Consider the following 19,129-nt stretch of genomic DNA (forward strand, 5'->3'; position numbering starts at 1 on the left):
ACCCCCAACTTCCAAGTGGATGGAAGCTTCCACTTAGTCCCCTCAACGACAATTCCAAGACTCTCCCCTGACTTTGTGAATCATCCCTCACTTGGACAGTCCCAGGACTCTGCCACCTTGAGGCTCCTGACATCATGTGATCCTCACTCTACATTCCCTGCCCCCATTCACCACCACCCCCACCTCCCCCCCCCCCCCACCCCAGTGCTCTGGCTGGGTAAAGACCCCAGGTTCTAAACAGGCAAGAACAACTCACAGGGACTGTCCAAGGTGCTGAACCAAGGCCACACCCAATTTTAAACACTGGCATTTTAATGATTAGCTCCTACACCATTGTTTCTGTCCGGTGGAGAACTTCATTTCCATTTTACAGATGAGAAATGGAAGCTTCCAAAGTGATATGAACCAGAGCTAGAAACTTTGTTTCTTGTCTTTCAGCCCAGGGCTCTTTCCTTTCACTCTGCAGCCCCAATGTAGTACAGCAATTCATAGCCCAAGTGAGTCCATTGCTGCTGCCAAGCTAACATGTAAAACGCCCAGACTCTCTTCCCACTTCTATCCCTATGTTCATTTCCCTAAGCATTGAAATGTATGTCCATGCAGCAGTGCATCCTGAGACTGACCATTCAGGGTAACCCACAGGTGCGTGAATGGACCTGCTTGGGACAGCAGCTGTGCATATGTATGGTTCTGTTGCATTGAGAATCCCTGGGCATAACTCATCCTGACATTCTCCTTCGAAGGGAGTGCTGGGCTTGAGGGAAGCAATGTTTCCCGACACTCTCATAGTTCACCAGTAATTACTGGGCCTCTACTGCGTTTTAGGCACTAAGCCATGAACTTCCCATTTGAAGATTCTCACTCTCATGGTTAAGTCTCCCCTGAATAGTTGAGGAAATTCAGATGTAGGCAAGATAAGTGACCTACTAATAGGCATAGTAGGGATTGGAGTGCCAAGATTTGAACCCAAATTTGCATAGTTCCATGGTGACCCATCAATCAAAGTCCATCATCTAATAGAGGAGAGTTGTGGTGGCTCCCACCACTGCAGGGTTTGTGATCCTGCACAAGTCACACATCCTGTTTGAACTTCAGCTCATTCTAAAGCTGAAGAAGGTGAAAGTCCACTTCTGTAGGGTGCTTGTGAGGAACAGAGGTGAAGCATGTGGCGGGTACTCAGTAAGTGTTTGCTGCGAATGCGAATATAACTATTATTGGGCACAAGCTCTGGGAAGGCTGGATGGGCATCCATAACCCCACCAACTCCTCAAGTTCTCGGCAGAGAAAATATCCAGTGTTATGGGAAGGAAGGAGAAAGAGTGTGAGGACCAGAACACCCCAAGTGCCAGATGGGCTTGTTTCTGCCCCATATTCTTATGGCCTCAAGGGGTGGGGACCACCTGGCTGGATCAGGCATGTTACTGGGCTCTCAGAGGTGGTTCAGTACTCCTCACCCCTCATGTTTATGATAAGCCTGGGGCCATTCTCAGCCCTCAGAGACTCTGTCTTCACAAACATATTCCAACATTCTCCCTTGGCAAGAAGAGCTCTGGTGGGAGAGGACAGCTGAGGATATGGCCTCACACCCATTGCCACACTGGCTACTCACACCCAATAGACAGGACTAATGCAACTCTCACCTTGCAGATGAGGAAACTGAGGCCCAGCAAGGTAAAGCAACATGTCCAAGGTTACTGAGCCAAGGCTCAATGTCTCCCAACTCTCAGAAAAGGGCTTTTTTTTTTTTAATGAGTCTCATCATACAAAATGCCAGGCTGGATGAAGCACAAGCTGGAATCAATATTGCTGGGAGGAATATCAATAACCTCGAATATGCAGATGACACCACCCTTACAGCAGAAAGCGAAGAACTAAAGAGCCTCTTGATGAAAGTGAAAGAGGAGAGTGAAAAAGTTGGCTTAAAACTCAACATACAGAAAACTAAGATCAAGGCATCTGGTCCTGTCACTTCATGGCAAATAGATGAGGAAACAATGGAAAAAGGGACAGACTTTATTTTTGGGGGCTCCAAAATCACTGCAGATGGTGACTGCAGCCATGAAATTAAAAGACGTTTGATCCCTGGAAGAAAAGCTATGACCAACCTAGATAGCAGATCAAAAAGAAGAGATATTACTTTGCCAACAAAGGTCCATCTAGTCAAAGCTATGGTTTTTCTGGTAGTCACATATAGATGTGAGAGTTGAACTATAAAGAAAGCTGAGCGCTGAAGAATTGATGGTTTTGAACTGTGGTGTTGGAGAAGACTCTTGAGAGTCCCTTGGACTGCAAGGAGATCCAACCAGTCCATCCTAAAGGAAATCAGTCCTGAATATTCATTGAAAGGACTGATGCTGAAGCTGAAACTCCAGAACTTTGGCCACCTGATGCAAAGAACTGACTCATTGGAAAAGACCTTGATGCTGGGAAAGATTGATAAGTGGAAGGAGAAGGGGTTGACAGAGGATGAGATGGTTGGATGGCATCACTGACTTGATGGACATGAGTTTGAGCAAGCTCCAGGAGTTGGTGATGGACAGGGAAGCCTGGTGTTCTGCAGCCCATGGAGTTGCAAAGAGTCAGACATGGCTGAGTGACTGAACTGAACTGAATGAGTCTCAAATTAATTGCCCATCCTAAAACTCTTTCCCTTGGTATCTCTAATTTTCTTGAAGAGATCTCTAGTCTCCCATTCTGTTGTTTTCCTCTATTTCTTTGCACTGATCGCTGAGGAAGGCTTTCTTATCTCTCCTTGCTATTCTTTGGAACTCTGCATTCAGATGCTTATATCTTTCCCTTTCTCCTTTGCTTTTTGCTTCTCTTCTTTTCACAGCTATTTGTAAGGCCTCCTCAAAGAGCCATTTGCTTTTTTGCATTTCTTTTCCATGGGGATGGTCTTGATCCCTGTCTCCTGTACAATGTCATAAACCTCTGTCCATAGATCATCAGGCACTCTGCCTATCAGATCTAGTCCCTTAAATCTATTTCTCACTTATACTGTATAATCATAAGGTATTTGATTTAGGTCATACCTGAATGGTCTAGTGGTTTCCCCCACTTTCTTCAATTTAAGTCTGAATTTAGCAATAAGGAGTTCATGATCCGAGCCACAGTTAGCTCCTGGTCTTATTTTTGCTGACTGTATAGAGCTTCTCCATCTTTGGCTGCAAAGAATATAATCAATCTGATTTTGGTAATGACCATCTGGTGATGTCCATGTGTAGAGTCTTCTCGTGTGTTGTTGGACGAGAGTGTTTGTTATGACCAGTGTGTTCTCTTGGCAAAACTCTATTAGCCTTTGCCCTGCTTCATTCTGTACTCCAAGGCCAAATTTGCCTGTTACTCCAGGTATTTCTTGACTTCCTACTTTTGCATTCCAGTCCCCTATAGTGAAAAGGACATCTTTTTGGGGTGTTAGTTCTAAAAGGTCTTATAGGTCTTCATAGAACTGTTCAACTTCAGCTTCTTCAGTGTTACTGGTTGAGGCATAGGCTTGGATTACCGTGATATTGAATGGTTTGCCTTGGAAACGGACAGAAAAATGTCAGAAAAAATTCTGTCATTTTTGAGATTGCCTCCAAGTACTGCATTTCAGACTCTTTTGTTGACCATGATGGCTACTCCATTTCTTCTAAGGGATTCCTGCCCACAGTAGTAGATATAATGGTCATCTGAGTTAAATTCACCCATTCCAGTCCATTTTAGTTCGCTGATTCCTAGAATGTCAGCGTTCACATTAGACATTAGACATTAGAGACACCAAGGGAACATTTCATGCAAAGATGGGCTCAATAAAGGACAGGAATGGTATGGACCTAACAGAAGCAGAAGAGGTGGCATATTAAGAAGAGGTGGCAAGAATACACAGAAGAACTGTACAAACAAGAGCTTCACAACCCAGATAATCATGATGGTGTGATCACTCACCTAGACCCAGACATCCTGGAATGTGAAGTCAAGTGGGCCTTAGGAAGCATCACTACAAGCAAAGCTAGTGGAGGTGATGGAATTCCAGTGGAGCTATTTCAAATCCTGAAAGATGATGCTGTGAAAGTGTTATACTCAATATGCTAGCAAATTTGGAAAACTCAGCAGTGGCCACAGGACTGGAAAAGGTCAGTTTTCATTCTAATCCCAAAGAAAGGCAATGCCAAAGAATGCTCAAACTACCACACAATTGCACTCATCTCATACGCTAGTAAAGTAATGTTCAAAATTCTTCAAGCCAGGCTTCAGCAATACGTGAACCGTGAACTTCCAGATGTTCAAGCTGGTTTTAGAAAAGGAAGAGGAACCAGGGATCAAATTGCCAACATCTGCTGGATCATTAAAAGAGCAAGAGAGTTCCAGAAAAACATCTGTTTCTGCTTTATTGACTACACCAAAGCCTTTGACTGTGTGGATCACAATAAACTGTGGAAAATTCTGAAAGAGATGGGAATGCCAGACCACCTGACCTGCCTCTTGAGAAATTTGTATGCAGATCAGGAAGCAACAGTTAGAACTGGACATGGAACAACAGACTGGTTCCAAATAGGAAAAGGAGTACGTCAAGGCTGTATATTGTCACCCTGCTTATTTAACGTATATGCAGAGTACATAATGAGAAACGCTGGGCTAGAAGAAGCAGAAGCTGGAATCAAGATTGCTGGGAGAAATATCAATAACCTCAAATATGCAGATGACATCACCCTTATGGCAGAAAGTGAAGAGGAACTAAAAAGCCCTTCATGACAGTGAAAGAGGAGAGTAAAAAAGGTGGCTTAAAGCTCAACATTCAGAAAACGAAGATCATGGCATCTGGCCCCATCACTTCATGGGAAATAGATGGGGAAACAGTGGAAACAGTGTCAGACTTTATTTTGGGGGGCTCCAAAATCACTGCAGATGGTCATTGCAGCCAGGAAATTAAAAGACACTTACTCCTTGGAAGGAAAGTTATGACCAACCTAGATAGCATATTGAAAAGCAGAGGTATTACTTTGCCAACAAAGGTCCATCTAGTCAAGGTTATGGTTTTTCCAGTAGTCATGCATGGATGTGAGAGTTGGACTGTGAAGAAAGCTGAGTGCCGAATAATTGATGGTTTTGAACTGTGGTGGTGGAGAAGACTCTTGAGAGTCCCTTGGACTGCAAGGAGATCCAACAAGTCCATCCTAAAGGAGATCAGTCCTGGGTGTTCATTGGAAGGACTGATGCTAAAACTGAAGCTCCAGTACTTTGGCCACCTCATGCGAAGAGTTGACTCATTGGAAAAGACCCTGATGCTGGGAGGGATTGGGGGCAGGAGGAGAAGGGGACGACAAAGGATGAGATGGCTGGATGGTATCACCAACTCGATGGACATGAGTTTGAGTGAACTCCGGGAGTTGGTGATGGACAGGGAGGCCTGGCGTGCTGTGATTCATGGGGTCACAAAGAATCAGACACGACTGAGCGACTGAACTGAACTGAACTGAAAACTCTTTCAAGAAAAAAGGCAGGTGCATAAATTCACAAACCAAACATCAAATAAAGGCATTGCTAATTATCATTGACTGTGGGATGTTTCAGGGAGGGTCTCAGCCAAGTCTGCTGAACTAATTGCCCGATGCCCGACCCTGACCACAGCTGACTAATTGCAGGAAACTGGATTCATTCCAAAGCTGAGGTGAGGGCAACAGTTTGGTTTCCCCACCCTGGGAACCTGGTGTGTGCAGGAATGAGTCATGCTGGGGGAGAGCAACTGACTATCTTATAATCACCTCAAGCAGTTCCTGCTCATCCCCCGACCGGGCCCTGGAAGAGCCTTTGCAGGTACAGTGAGGCTGGACAGGAGGAGATGGATGGAAATCCATGGGGTCTCAGCAGGACTGCTTGGCTCACAGTCTGTCTCAGCCCTGAGCCCCAAGCAGGTAGGACTCCATGTGGAGATGATTCCTACAAGTGTCAAGTCTCCCAAAGTTCAAGGACAGGAAGTTATTTTAATCCAAGATGGAAGCAATAGAGACAGTAGCCTGGCCTCCAAACTGCTGGGCCCTGACCTGGGGGCATTCATCCCCCAGCCCCGCATACTCACTGTTTACAGATGATGAACTAGGACCCTGGGAGGGGCAGCCACTTGTCCAAAGTCTAGAACTGCCCGGTAGTTGAGCTGGGACTGAGTCTGCAGGTCCTCTGAAGTCCGCTGCAGTCACTTCACTTCAGCTTCAGTCACCTGATCACTCACCCAGCTGAGACTTTTAATCCCAAACAGCCATTCTCTCCTACCCAAACCCCAAACCTTGAGCACTCCATTTTTCTATGGAAGTTGTGAACAAATAGGTGGAGAAACAGTGGAAACAGTGGCAGACTTTACTTTTTTGGGTTCCAAAATCACTGCAACTGGTGACAGCAGCCATGATATTAAAAGATGCTTACTCCTTGGGAGGAAAGTTATGACCAACATTGACAGCATATTAAAAAGCAAAGACGTTACTTTGCCAACAAAGGTCTGTTTAGTCAAGGCTATGGTTTTTCCAGTAGTCATGTTTGGACGTGAGTGTTGGACTATAAAGAAAGCTGAGCACCGAAGAATTGATGCTTTTGAACTATGGTGTTGAAGACTCTTGAGAGTCCCTTGGACTGCAAGGAAATCCAACCAGTCCATCCTAAAGGAAATCAGTCCTGAATATTCATTGGAAGGACTGATGTCCAAGCTGAAACTCCAATACTTTGGCCACCTGATGCGAAGAGCTGACTCATTTGAAAAGACCCTGATGCTGGGAAAGATTGAAGGCAGGAGAAGAGGATGACAGAGGATGAGATGGTTGGATGGCATCATTGACTCAGTGGACATAAGTCTGAGTAAACTCGGGGAGTTGGTGATAGACAGGGAAGCCTGGTATGCTGCAGTCCATGGGGTCACAAAGAATTCAGACATGACTGAGAGAATGAACTGAACTGAACTGTGAACCAAGCTCACAGCAATAAAGGTAAACAAGGGAGGAAACCCGCAGGAGGACAGATCTCTTTCTCTTCTGAAGCTGTCACTGGAATCATTTCCATCTAGTCTTACCTGCCTTGGGGAGAAGAAGGGGGGAGCTGAACAGAGTTTTGTTCTATAGACCAGGGGAAACCTGCCCACAAAAGACATCGCCACCAGGCAAACCTGCACTCTCACATCATGACAAGGGCTTCCTTGCAGGTCTTTGGATCACCTTGGCAGCACACTGCCAACCAGACCACACCCAGACCAAGTGTATCAGCATCTCCAGGAGGGTGGCCAGGCATCAGTATTTGTAAAGTTCTCCAGGTGATTACAATGGGCAGCCCCAGTTGAGCGCCATCCCCTTCCTACTCAAAGCAGCACTGTCATCTCCTGGGAGCATGTTAGAAATGCAGAACCATAGGCCTCAGGTCTACTGCATCAGAACCTACACTTAACAAGGTCCACGGCTGGTTTCTGAGTTCACTAAAGTCTAAGAAGCACCAAGGGAAGGTACTCCATATAGCCCGTTTCTACATCTAACAGCAACATTGCAAGGCAGGTGTCCCATTCCACAGGTCAGGAAACCGATCCTGAGAGAGGTTAACTCGCTGGCCCTGGGTCACACATTTGGTGAGTAGGACAGCCAAGATGGGACCCTGGGCTCATTCCAAAGGCCTGACTTTGGACTACACAAACCACTTTCTATAGCATAAAATTATGACCACGGGGGTCCCCTGAATGTATGGGTTCTCACATTCACTGGGCATGCACCACCTTTGAACAGGATTCTGCTTGCAATGTCAAGCTCCCTGGAATCAAACTTCAAAAAGAGCAGCATAATTCATGAGGAAATACAAATAGTAAACAAACAAGCAGGGAAAAGGTTTTACTCTCCCTAGTAATCAGAGAAATGCAAATTAGAGCAATATTGAGGAGCCATTTTCTAGCTATATAATTAGCAAAAATTAAAACAAGAAAAGAATGTCAGCAGAGCTGTTTTGATACGTACATGCATACACGACTGGTGGCACTGTAGATTTATATAACCCTTGAGAGAATAATATGGCAACATCCATCAAGAGCCGTAAATATATTATGCCCGCTGACCCTGGGAAGTCACCCTAAGGAACTAATTCAACAGGAGGGGAAAAGCCTTTGTAGGAAGATGCTCACTGCACATGTGTTGTGAACTTTGGAAACAACTCAGTATTCAGCACTAAAGGAATAGCTGAGGATCGTGGGGGTCCATCAACTCCTGCTGTGTTATGCAACCACTAAAAATGGATAATCAAGAAGCTCCAGCAGCAAACGTGGGTGAAATAAAGCAAAATACAAAGTCTGGTGGTTATTATGTGCTCTGTGGTTATTAGGATGGAACAATACTACGTACACAGTATATGGACAGACAGGAACTGGGTACAAAGAAGACAACTGGTGTTCCAGGGTGAGGAGACAATGGAAAGACACCTTCCTTCCATTACATTTTGTAGTTACAAACCTCAGCAGGACTGGCCTTGGAGAACAGCCTTGGCAGCTCTCTGGTCATAGACTCCAAGTGGCTCACTCAGACACTCATTCTTCATCCCTGGGCACAGGGCTGCACTCCCTGATTCTGGCCCCTCTCCTCCTCTGTGGGGGCGGGGGTGGGCAGAGAGGCCATGGGAGCCCCCTCCCATCTTACCATGAAGCCTGGGGCACAAGTGCAGCTCCCAGTGATGCTGTGGCAGTCGGCACCGTTCTGACAGGTGCAAGGCAGCTGGCAGCCATCACCATAGTAGCCAACAGGGCAGGACTCATTGCAGTGGTAGCCAGACCACCCTGGCTGGCAGGTGCAAGCTCCAGTCACGGGGTGGCAGCTGAATAGATGAGAGAAGGATGAGAGGACAGTCTGGTCAGGAATGCGGCCATGTCCCACCCTCTGCCCACCCCAGGCTTGGTCTGCCCATGGTGCAGGATCGAAGAGCCTCTGATGATAAACTGCTTAATGTTTCCATTTTATTTTTTATCATGTATTTGGCTCACTTTGTCTTAGTTGCAGTATGTGGGATCTAGATCCCTGACCAAGGATCAAACCCGGGCCCCCTGCGTTGGGAGTGTGGTGTCTTAGCCACTTAACCACCAGGGAAGTCCCTTTTTCTTTTTTTTTTTTTTTTGAGAAGACTTTTTTTTTTTTTTTTTAATTTTATTTTATTTTTAAACTTTACATAATTGTATTAGTTTTGCCAAATATCAAAATGAATCCACCACAGGCATACATGTGTTCCCCATCCTGAACCCTCCTCCCTCCTCCCTCCCCACACCATCCCTCTGGGTTGTCCCAGTGCACCAGCCCCAAGCATCCAGTATCGCGCATCGAACCTGGACTGGGAACTCGTTTCTTACATGATATTCTACATGTTTCAATGTCACTCTCCCAAATCTTCCCACCCTCTCCCTCTCCCACAGAGTGATAAGACTGTTCTATACATCAGTGTCTCTTTTTGCTGTCTCGTTACACCAGGTTATTGTTACCATCTTTCTAAATTCCATATATATCGTTAGTATACTGTATTTCTGTTTTTCCTTCTGGCTTACTTCACTCTGTATAATAGGCTCCAGTTTCATCCACCTCATTAGAACTGATTCAAATGTATTCTTTTTAATGGCTGAGTAATACTCCATTGTGTATATGTACCACAGCTTTCTTATCCATTCATCTGCTGATGGACATCTAGGTTGCTTCCATGTCCTGGCTATTATAAACAGTGCTCGATGAACATTGGGGTACACGTGTCTCTTTCCCTTCTGGTTTCCTCAGTGTGTATGCCCAGCAGTGGGATTGCTGGATCATAAGGCAGTTCTATTTCCAGTTTTTAAGGAATCTCACACTGTTCTCCATAGTGGCTGTACTAGTTTGCATTCCCACCAACAGTGTAAGAGGGTTCCCTTTTCTCCACACCCTCTCCAGCACTTATTATTTGTAGACTTTTGGATCGCAGCCATTCTGACTGGTGTGAAATGGTACCTCATAGTGGTTTTGATTTGCATTTCTCTGATAATGAGTGATGTTGAGCATCTTTTCATGTGTTTGTTAGCCATCTGTATGTCTTCTTTGGAGAAATGTCTATTTAATTCTTTGGCCCATTTTTTGATTGGGTCATTTATTTTTCTGGAGTTGAGCTGTAGGAGTTGCTTGTATATTTTTGCGATTAGTTGTTTGTCAGTTGCTTTTAAAAAAAGTTTTTTAGCTTAATGTTTTGTTTATTTGTCAGAACATGGCAAGGTTACATGGTCTTATGAGCCCAAGAAACTGAGGCTCATAATTGTTAGAAAATTTGCCTAAAGTTACATTGCAAGGAAATGCAAAATCAGGATTAGATGTAGGTCTCCTGACTCCCAAACAAGTGCTCTTTATAATACAAATACAGAGACCAAAGCAGGAGGCAGCCTTTCCAGGTCCTTCCCTTGTGTACTATGAGGTTTGGAGCTTCACCCACTCTGCACCTAAAGGAGATGCCCAGTGTGTGGGCAGGTACTAGAGGGCTGCACTGAGATGCAGTGGCTCTGTATACCGTAGGTACTTAATGAGCGTTTGCTGAGTTAAAGTGGAACCTCTGGGCAGATGTAGCCTCCCCTCTCTGGCAAAGTCTATATTGGAGAGGACACCCTCCATTCATGCATTGCTAGGGCTCTTTAAGACTGAGTAAGGTCATCTCCATCCCTGGTCTGGCTAGAACCCTTGGCTGGAGGCAAGGGCTGCCTGGCATGACCTCTAGAGAGGTGGGCAACCTGTGGCTGGCAGAGTCTGATCCAATAGCCAATATGCATTCATGTTAGAGGAGATGCTGAGTGTGGTGACCACCTTCTTCTTAGAGCTTCTGTGGGGAGTGCAATTGACTGATGGCCTCACCTACTGTGTCTGAAATCCAGATAATCTACCTAAAGTCACATTGCAAGGAATTGCAAAATCAGGATTGGACACAGGTCTCCTGACTCTCAAACAAGTGCTCTTTACGATACAAATCCACAGAGACCAAAGCAGGAGGCTTTGTTTTCTCCGTGGTCACACTTCCCCTGGGCTCCTCTCAGCTAGAGCACAGCAGGAATATATTAAGGTCGACACATTCCTGGGAAATCTGGGACTCCTCTGATGGGCAATTCGGCTGAAAGACTCCCCATCTTGTGAAACTTTCTTCGAACTGTGCTTCACTTTAAGACTTTGCATCTAGTCTTCCTCCTTTGTTTCCTTCACACAGATCAGATCTGCCTTGCAGCTGATGCTTTTCTAGCCTCCCCAGCCCCTTCCCCCTTTTCCCTCACAGCTGTGTTCCTAGTAAGACCTCTTGCATTTGGCATCTGCTTCTGTCGGGGAGAACCCAAACTGACACTGTGGAGAAGATGCTGGGTGGTAGAGACAAGCCTTTTGGATTTCCTGTGTCATCTGCTTGCCTGCTATGGAGATCAGTTCAAGGGCTGTGGTTGAAAGGCACACTCTGGGCTGGCAGGAAGAGCCTACATACAAATCTTGGTTCTGCGAAGTTCCACATAGGATATGGGCCTCGTCTCCCTGGGTCATTGGTGGATCCCCAGTGCCAGGCTCATATTCACTGCCCTATTAAGAATTTGGGAATGGATAGCACTTTTACTACAAGTAATTATTTTCTCTCTGTTGACTTGTTTATCATCTGTCTCCCCACCAGGTGGCAGCTCCATGGTGGTGGGGGTGCGGGTGTCTGTTGCTTTCACATCTGTATCGTACCCCCGTGGCCAGCAGTGTCCCTGGCATGGGGAAGATACTTAATACGTATTTGGCAAATGAATTAATGAACAAACTAATTGCGTGAAGCCCAGCCAAGCCAATTCTCCTCTGGGAGCTCTGATTTTCTCATGGAAAATGAGGGATGGACAGGAGCAGACAGTTCCTGAATGGTAAGTACAAGTAGATAAAAATCATTTTGGAAAATGTTTAGTTTCATTAATTGTTCAAGTCAAAACAACAACTGGATATCATGTTTTCTCTATTGAAAAGGTAAAGTTACTTTCTTCATTATTATTATTTTAAATGGACAGTACTCAATGCTGGTAAAGGTTTCTAGAAAACAATTTGGGGTTATGTATCAGGAGTCCTAAAGATATTCAGACCCTTTGGTCTTGTAATTCCATTTCTAAGAATCTATCCTCAGGAAATGATCACAGTTGTGGAGAAAGATTTATGCACGGAGATGTTCCCCGAAGCATTATTTATAACAGTGGAAAATTGAAGTAATTTAAATAATAATAAATAAAATGTGACTAGGCTATTAAAACACCAGGCACTTTACACCTATATTTCTAATCTTCAAGTAAGCCTGGGAGTTAGGCAGTAGAGCCTCCAATTTTCAGATGCCACTTGGAGGTTATATGACCGGCCCAAGGTCACAAAGATAACTCAGTGGCAGCTGGAATTCAAACCCAGGTCTGTCTGGCCATGTTTTGTTCACCGTCTCATGCTGCCTCTGACACCAGGATACTGGTTAAATGAATTATGACAATTCATATGAAGGCATGGTAGAGAAGTACTCAAATGTTTCCCAGCCTATTTAATGATATGACATAAGGGTAAATGAAATAAGCAAACTGTTCATCAATACAAAGTTGTGAGCTAAAGTATGAAAAAAGTGTGAAACAGACATGGATGAAGAATGAAGCAATTACAACAAAATGGTTTCTGTGCTCACCTCTGGGTTGAGAAATTATGAAGGACTCTGAGTATTTTCTTTAAATTTCTATGTATTCCCTTTCTCAAACTGAGCCTCTATTCTATTCATAAACAGGTAAAAAGCAATAACATTACAAATATATAGAAAAGAATGTGTGCAAAGGATGGATGTCTGAAGACTTCCCGACCTTCATGGTTCCCTGGCCCCCACACTGTAAGGGGAGATAGTGGCCTGCACAGGTGCCATGGGGCAGGGAGCCCCGCCTCGGTGGGCCTCACTCTTAGACAGACAGTTGCAGAGCACTCCTGTCCATCATCAACACTTCCAGCAAAGCTCTTAGGCATGGCCTCTCTCAGTTCCAACTTTTCAGGGGCCTCCTCTGATCTTTTGATTTAGGGTCAGAGGGCCTGGCTCAATCCACAGTCATGGAGACTGACAGGATTGGAAGTAGTCAAGCATGTGACCGGGCAGCATTGACTGCCACGATCTGCTCTGTACCACCCTGAAGATTCTGAAGGGCCTCAGGCGCCCTCTTGCCCTTCTCTTCAGTAGACTCCCTTGTTACAGGTCCTTGCTCTGGTGTGAAGAGTACTCTCTGAAAAGCATACTAGATGAACAGTGAGCTGGCGAGCGCTGGCCTCTGAGCCCTCCTGCATTTCTACTTTCCGTCTCAGTCCACCGGCGTTTTGGATCTCAACACCAATTTTACCTTTTACTCTGAGAAACCAGAAAGCTCAAAACCAAACCTGAAATCATTTTTTTTCTGTCTCCTTTCATGTCTCTAAAAATCTATTTTTAAAAATATAATTTCTATTTTCTTAATTTGATTACTTGTTACTTGTTATAGAAACTCCAAAAATCCTTTTAAAGAGACAGTGGGGAATGACCGCTGACTCAGTCATTGACTCAGAAAACTGCCATCACTATGCTCTCAGCACCTTCGTCACAACTCCCCCTCCCTGGTGTCCCCTGCCCTGCACACCCCGCCACCCCCACCACCCCTGCCTGGTGGCAGAGCCATTCCCTTGGGTCACATGGTGGGCAAACGACGCTGGTTCGGCTCAGGCAAAGTCACAAACACTGATGCTGGTTCACTTGCACAGTACCCCGCCACCCCCTTTCTCCATTTCCCCCATAGATTAATCACAAGTTAATAGGAGTCGAAAGCTGAACAATACAGAAATCTTTTCAGGGTGGAATTTTCTGCCTTTTCCTCTCCTGGCTGCTCTGAGATTTCTATCAATGCTGCATCTGTTGGCTAAATCAAATCTTTCACAGGTAATCCACGATCATGGCCGCTGGAATTCGTCTATGACAATCCAATTGTGGAGGGGACATGGACAAGGGCTGACACACGGGCGCTCGCTTTCCCAAGGTTATTCCTTGATGAAGGAGGGAGGCTGCTTTGTGTGTGCTACAAAGCGCTTATAAAGGGAATGAAGCATTGGGGAATTTCTCTGGCCACTTTTTCTTTCCCAGGGCACTGGGGCTCGACCTCTTTGAAGCGTCCTCTCCAGAGGGGCACAGAGCAGAAAGAGGCTGGGGCAAGCTGAGGAGAGTTTTCTTTGGTCAAGGGTTGGGAGGTCTTTGTTTCTCTAAGAAAGATGCTCAGGGCTTTCCTTGCAAGCTGTCTTGGTGGGGCTCTTGCACAAGCCAGGGGGGCAACAAGGCAAGGCTGCTGAGGACCCCACACTGTGTCTTTTGGGGAGCTGAGTGGAAGCTTCGCTTGCAAAGACCACAAAACTTTTACCATTACTGGGCTGATGAAGGTGATAGACAGACTGGGAAACTGAGACAGAGAGGGGGAAATTATACTCATCAGGACACTGGCTCAGGCACAGGTAGTTCTAAGGCCAGGATCCAGGGGTCCCAGACCCACCAAAACCTGCAGCTCAACTGCCTTAGGAGTAGGAGTCCTAGAGTCATTACTCTGCTTTTCTTAGCTCCCAAGAGAAGGCTCTAGAATGGGACCAAGGCTCATGAGAAGAGAGGAGTGACCTGTGTGCACACCGAGGAAGACAGCTGTTCTCTGTGTCCCTGAGAACAAGCCAAGTGCAGCGAGAGAGAGGTTGAGTGAGATCGGAGGTTCTCCACCTTGGGCAATCCTACCTCTCCCTACCCATCCAGGTTGTCAGAACTCGGGGCCGGGGTCGTGCTTCTGGCATCTAGTGGACAGAGACCAGGGATGCTGCTAAACATCCTGCAATGCACGGGACAGCCGTCCATGGCAAAGAATTATCCAGCCCCAAACATCCACAGTGGCAAGGCTGAGAAATTTCGAGTTAGACCAAATAAAAACTTGGTGGGTGCTGGGGGCTCAGTCACTGGGGCAGTGAGCCAGGAAAAAGTGGTGAAACATTAGAGCTTGGGCAGAACCACCCTAGAGGAATGGGCTGTTGAAGATGAATTCAGTGATTCTTTTTCCTGAAGGTCCACTCTGTGCCAGGCATCGTGCAGTGCTGAGGCTGCAGAGGTGGACAAGCCCATGCTGACACCGCTCCCGAAAGGAGGTGGTCAAGTAGACCCGGAGGAACCTGGCCTGGGGGCTTGGCTGCCAGGTGCCCTCGGAGCCCCATGCCTAAGAAGTGCTACTGCTCCCAACCCCTGAAATGTGACACGTGTTAAAGAGAGTAAAGCAAATAATCATCAATATTGAATGGGCTGAGATTAGCGACGGAGAAGAGGGAGTCCTTCCAAATTAATAATGCATTGAGGACTCCTTCAGAGGAGGGGTAAATTATGCTGGGCACGCTTGCTCAGGCACGGGAAGAAAACAATAGCTCTTTCATTTGGGGGTTGGTTGGATCTCCAAGGCAGGGACTATTCCTGCACTGGATCTCAGCGACTGTCTTGCTTCCTGTCCCTGACACAGACCTCCCTTGGCTTCCCTGCAGAGCAGGCTTGCTGGGGGGGTGAGGGGGCGGCTGGGGTTCCTGGTGCTGCCCATCCACCCATGGAATAGTCTGAGGCAGCTGTCCCGTGCCCCCAACCAGCCATGTGGAAACTCTGTGTTTAGAGCCTGGGAGCTCTCACTGTGCCCTCCAGACCTAGCCCAGAGGCCACCTCTTCCAGGAAGACTTTCCTGACCAGTATGCTTTCTGTACAGAGCCCCTGGTCACAGTTACTCGAGCACAAGACACAACAGGGCCAGCCAGATATATTTCGTTGCTTCTAAGATGCTCTTTGCCCCTCATTTTCATAGCTCTGATGTGTGTGCTATGCAGTCAATGGTATGTCATAGTTCAGTTGTAGCAGTACATACGATAAAGCAGAGCCTCACTACTGGTGGTGTCTTGTATTTGAAGAAATACGGTAGAAGATGCTTAATGTGTGCACGCGCGCGTGTGTGTGTGGGGGGGGGGGAGGGGGGCGGAGGTGCGGGTGGGGAGGAGGGGTATGTGTTCCAGACTCAAGTTCCTGAGGGCTGGACAGGTGTTAAGGGGTACTTCTTTTCTCATGGTCGGCCCTGCAGGCTCTCAGTGTTTGTTGAATGAATAAGTGACTCAATGCTTAAGTCATATATAGGTCAGCTCCATTGGCTCCAAGGCCCCCTGTTAATGGTTTCCTTTCCAACTTTCTGCCATTGCAGACAGCACTGCCTGAGCCACTCAGCTCTAGGAACTAAGGACTGAGGACAGATTCTGTCTAAGCTGTAACACTTGCGAAGATGACTCTGCTTACAGTGACCAGAGGCTCCTGGGCGATGTGTGGAGAAGCAAAAGCTGGAAGTGAGGAGGAGCTGAGGCTAAGTCCTAGCTGTCCCAGAGACAAGGCTATAAGGCAGAGGCCTGTCTGTCTGGCCTGAAAACATCAGCAACACCCATGGCCCAGGGCAGCTAGTCCTCCCCTGAGCTGTCCTGCAGGCCCGAGGGGAGAAGGAGAGTCCCCTCACCCTGCATCATTCTAATAAGAGTCGACCACATAAAAGGCTGTGGAAGCATTTATCTGGGCCCAACAGCCTCATCTGAAGCTTTAATCTGGGGCCTGACAGCCTCATCTATTACCAGAGGGCGGTGCCAACTGGTGCAGGAAGCGGGAAGTGAGGGGAGCTGGGGGAGGTGGCCCAGGGCAGCTCTGGCTTCTCCACTTCCAGGAAGCAGGGGTGGGGCCAACATCAGTTCAGGTGTCCCGAGCCCTGAAGGGCAGAGAGCAAGGCAAGGCTGGCCCCAAGCCAAGACCCTGATGCGGGCCTGGCCTCTGTCCCTCCTGCTCTTCTACCCTAGCCAAGGCCAGAGGGGACACTCCCTGCAGGCCTCAGGTGAGCCATCCTGGTTTTTAAGGTCTCTGCTAACACTGACCCTCTATGGCTAAAGCCCTGTGCTCCTGCCGTGGTAGTTTGGTCTCTGGGCCCCTTGGGGTTGGGAGACGACTTGGTTAGATGCGGACTGTGTGGAGAGGAAATGTTTTCCAGGAAAATGCCCCTGAGGCCTGTGGTACCCCAAGGTCAGCCTCAGCACCCCCAGGATTGCATGGCTGCACCCATTCCCACCCTGCTTCCCTGGGGGTCACCAGGCACCCTCTTGCTCCTGTGTGCGGCCCATTTTCAATGCCAGCAGCCAGGTTCAGTGTTGGCAACTGGGGGTGGTGGACAGAGCAGGTGACCTCAGGCCTCATCTTGACTGCCTGAGTGACCGTGGCTTTCCCTTCTTTGATCAGACTGGCCAGTGAAGGTGATTGCTGAGGTCCCAGCTCTGTCACTGCCTGCCCAGATAACCCAGGAGGAGGTGGTGGCTCGTGCTCTGAGAGCCCCCTCTCCACCAGGGCCCTCCCAGTCCCTGTCCCCTGGGCTCACCTGTCCCCGCTCACGTCATACCTAATGGTGTTGTCAGCATCGCAGGGGCAGGGCAAGCTGCAGCCTGGGCCGTGCAGGCCCTCAGGGCACAGCCGCTCCTGGCAGCGCGGGCCTTTGTAGCCAGGTTCACACTCGCAGGCGCCGGACGTGGGTGAACACTGACCTCCATTGTGGCAGTCACAGAGCTGGGAGCATTGGAAGCCGAAGGTCCCCAAGGGGCATTCCTCCTGGCACCTGCAGGACAACAGAGTATGTGGTGAGTCCATGCCCCCTTACCTGCCTTTCCAGATCCTCTGGGCCTGGGCCTGGCTGGCTGCCCTTCCTCATGGCCTCCTCCCCTCCTCCCTTGCCTCCTGCAGGAAGTGTTCTGTGCTTTCACCATCCTAGGCCGTTCCCCTCTCCAGGCCAGTTCCCCTCAGTCCCCAGGAGTGAGTTCATACTATCATATCTCACTGATTGTAGGCTTTGTGTATTTTTTTTTTTTTTGACTGCAGTAAATAAGGATAACATAAATTTGCCATTTTAATTTTTTTAAGTATACAGTGGTATTAAGTACATGTATATTGTGTGGGTTTCCCAGGTGGCTCAGTGATAAAGAATATGCCTGCCAAAGTAGAAGATGTAAGAGATGCAGGTTCTATCCCTGGGTGGGGAAGATCCCTTGGAGGAGGAAATGGCAACCCACTCCAGTATTCTTGCCCTGGAAATCCCATGGACAGAGGAGCCCGGGGGGCTACGTCCATGTGCTCACAAAGAGCTGGACACGACTGAGCGAGCATGTACATAGAACACACATTGCTGTGCAACCATCACCACCATCTATCTCTAGAACCGTTTCATCTTCCCAAACTGAAACTTCTGTACCCATTAAATAACAAACTACATAAAGTCCCATGGCCAGAGGAGCCTGGCAGGCTACAGTCCACGGGATCGCAGAGTCAGACATGACTTAGTAATGAGCATGCACGGACATAGATTCATTGTCACAGCAACAAATTGAGCGGTAAACCTGGGGGCATTTGAGGAAAAAGAGATGGGCCACCCCTGCATCCTAGAGACAAACGAACAGAAATGGCCTATGGACTTTGGATTGTCTGTGTCCCCATGCTGCTTCAAAGGTGTGGAGAATGGGGAACTGGCCTTACTGCCCTGACATCTGCTTCCTCATCACAGAACGGGATGGTAATAATTAAACCTCACCATGTGTTTGAGGATTAAATGAGATAACGCGTATAAACATTTAGAAAGGTGCCCCATGAATGGTAAGCGCTCAATAAGCAGTGTTAGTTCTTATTATTACTCTTGTTAATACTGTTGTCTGTAGTTCTCCTAACAGAGCCCTTTTGGCATGAAAAGCCTCAAAGGGAAGACTTCCAAAATGTTAACAATGGAGTGGACTTACGGAATTACAAATGCTTTAATGAGTATGTTTTTCCATTTTCAGGTTTTCTATTTATCTTCTACAATAATCAGGGCAGAGGGGAGCCATAAAAGATGTTGGGGAAAAAAAATACAGCCTAAGCTTCTTTATTAAATCTTGGTAAGTCCTGAGTTGGAAGCAGTGTTCTTCGTCACAGCACCCAGATTGTCTTCCTGCAAGTCTCGCTGCATTTTAGCCCATCTGAAGCCTCAGGGAGGGAAAGGACAGCGGAAGAGGGAAGAGAGAAGGGGATGCGTGGAGAAGACACGGGAGGTAGGAGAGAGGAAGGA

At 47.3% G+C, this 19,129-nt stretch overlaps 1 protein-coding gene across 1 annotated transcript in view; it reads right to left on the minus strand.

The window, feature by feature from the left end:
- The window catches only part of MEGF11 (multiple EGF like domains 11), a 391,669-nt gene that overhangs the window by 59,462 nt on the left and 313,078 nt on the right, over nucleotides 1–19,129 (minus strand). Inside the window, 2 exon segments of the mRNA XM_070377308.1 lie at nucleotides 8,631–8,805; nucleotides 17,441–17,653. Coding sequence (XP_070233409.1) covers nucleotides 8,631–8,805; nucleotides 17,441–17,653 — 388 coding nt within the window.

Source organism: Bos mutus, chromosome 10 (assembly GCF_027580195.1).
Source record: "Bos mutus isolate GX-2022 chromosome 10, NWIPB_WYAK_1.1, whole genome shotgun sequence".
Lineage (NCBI taxonomy): Eukaryota > Metazoa > Chordata > Mammalia > Artiodactyla > Bovidae > Bos > Bos mutus.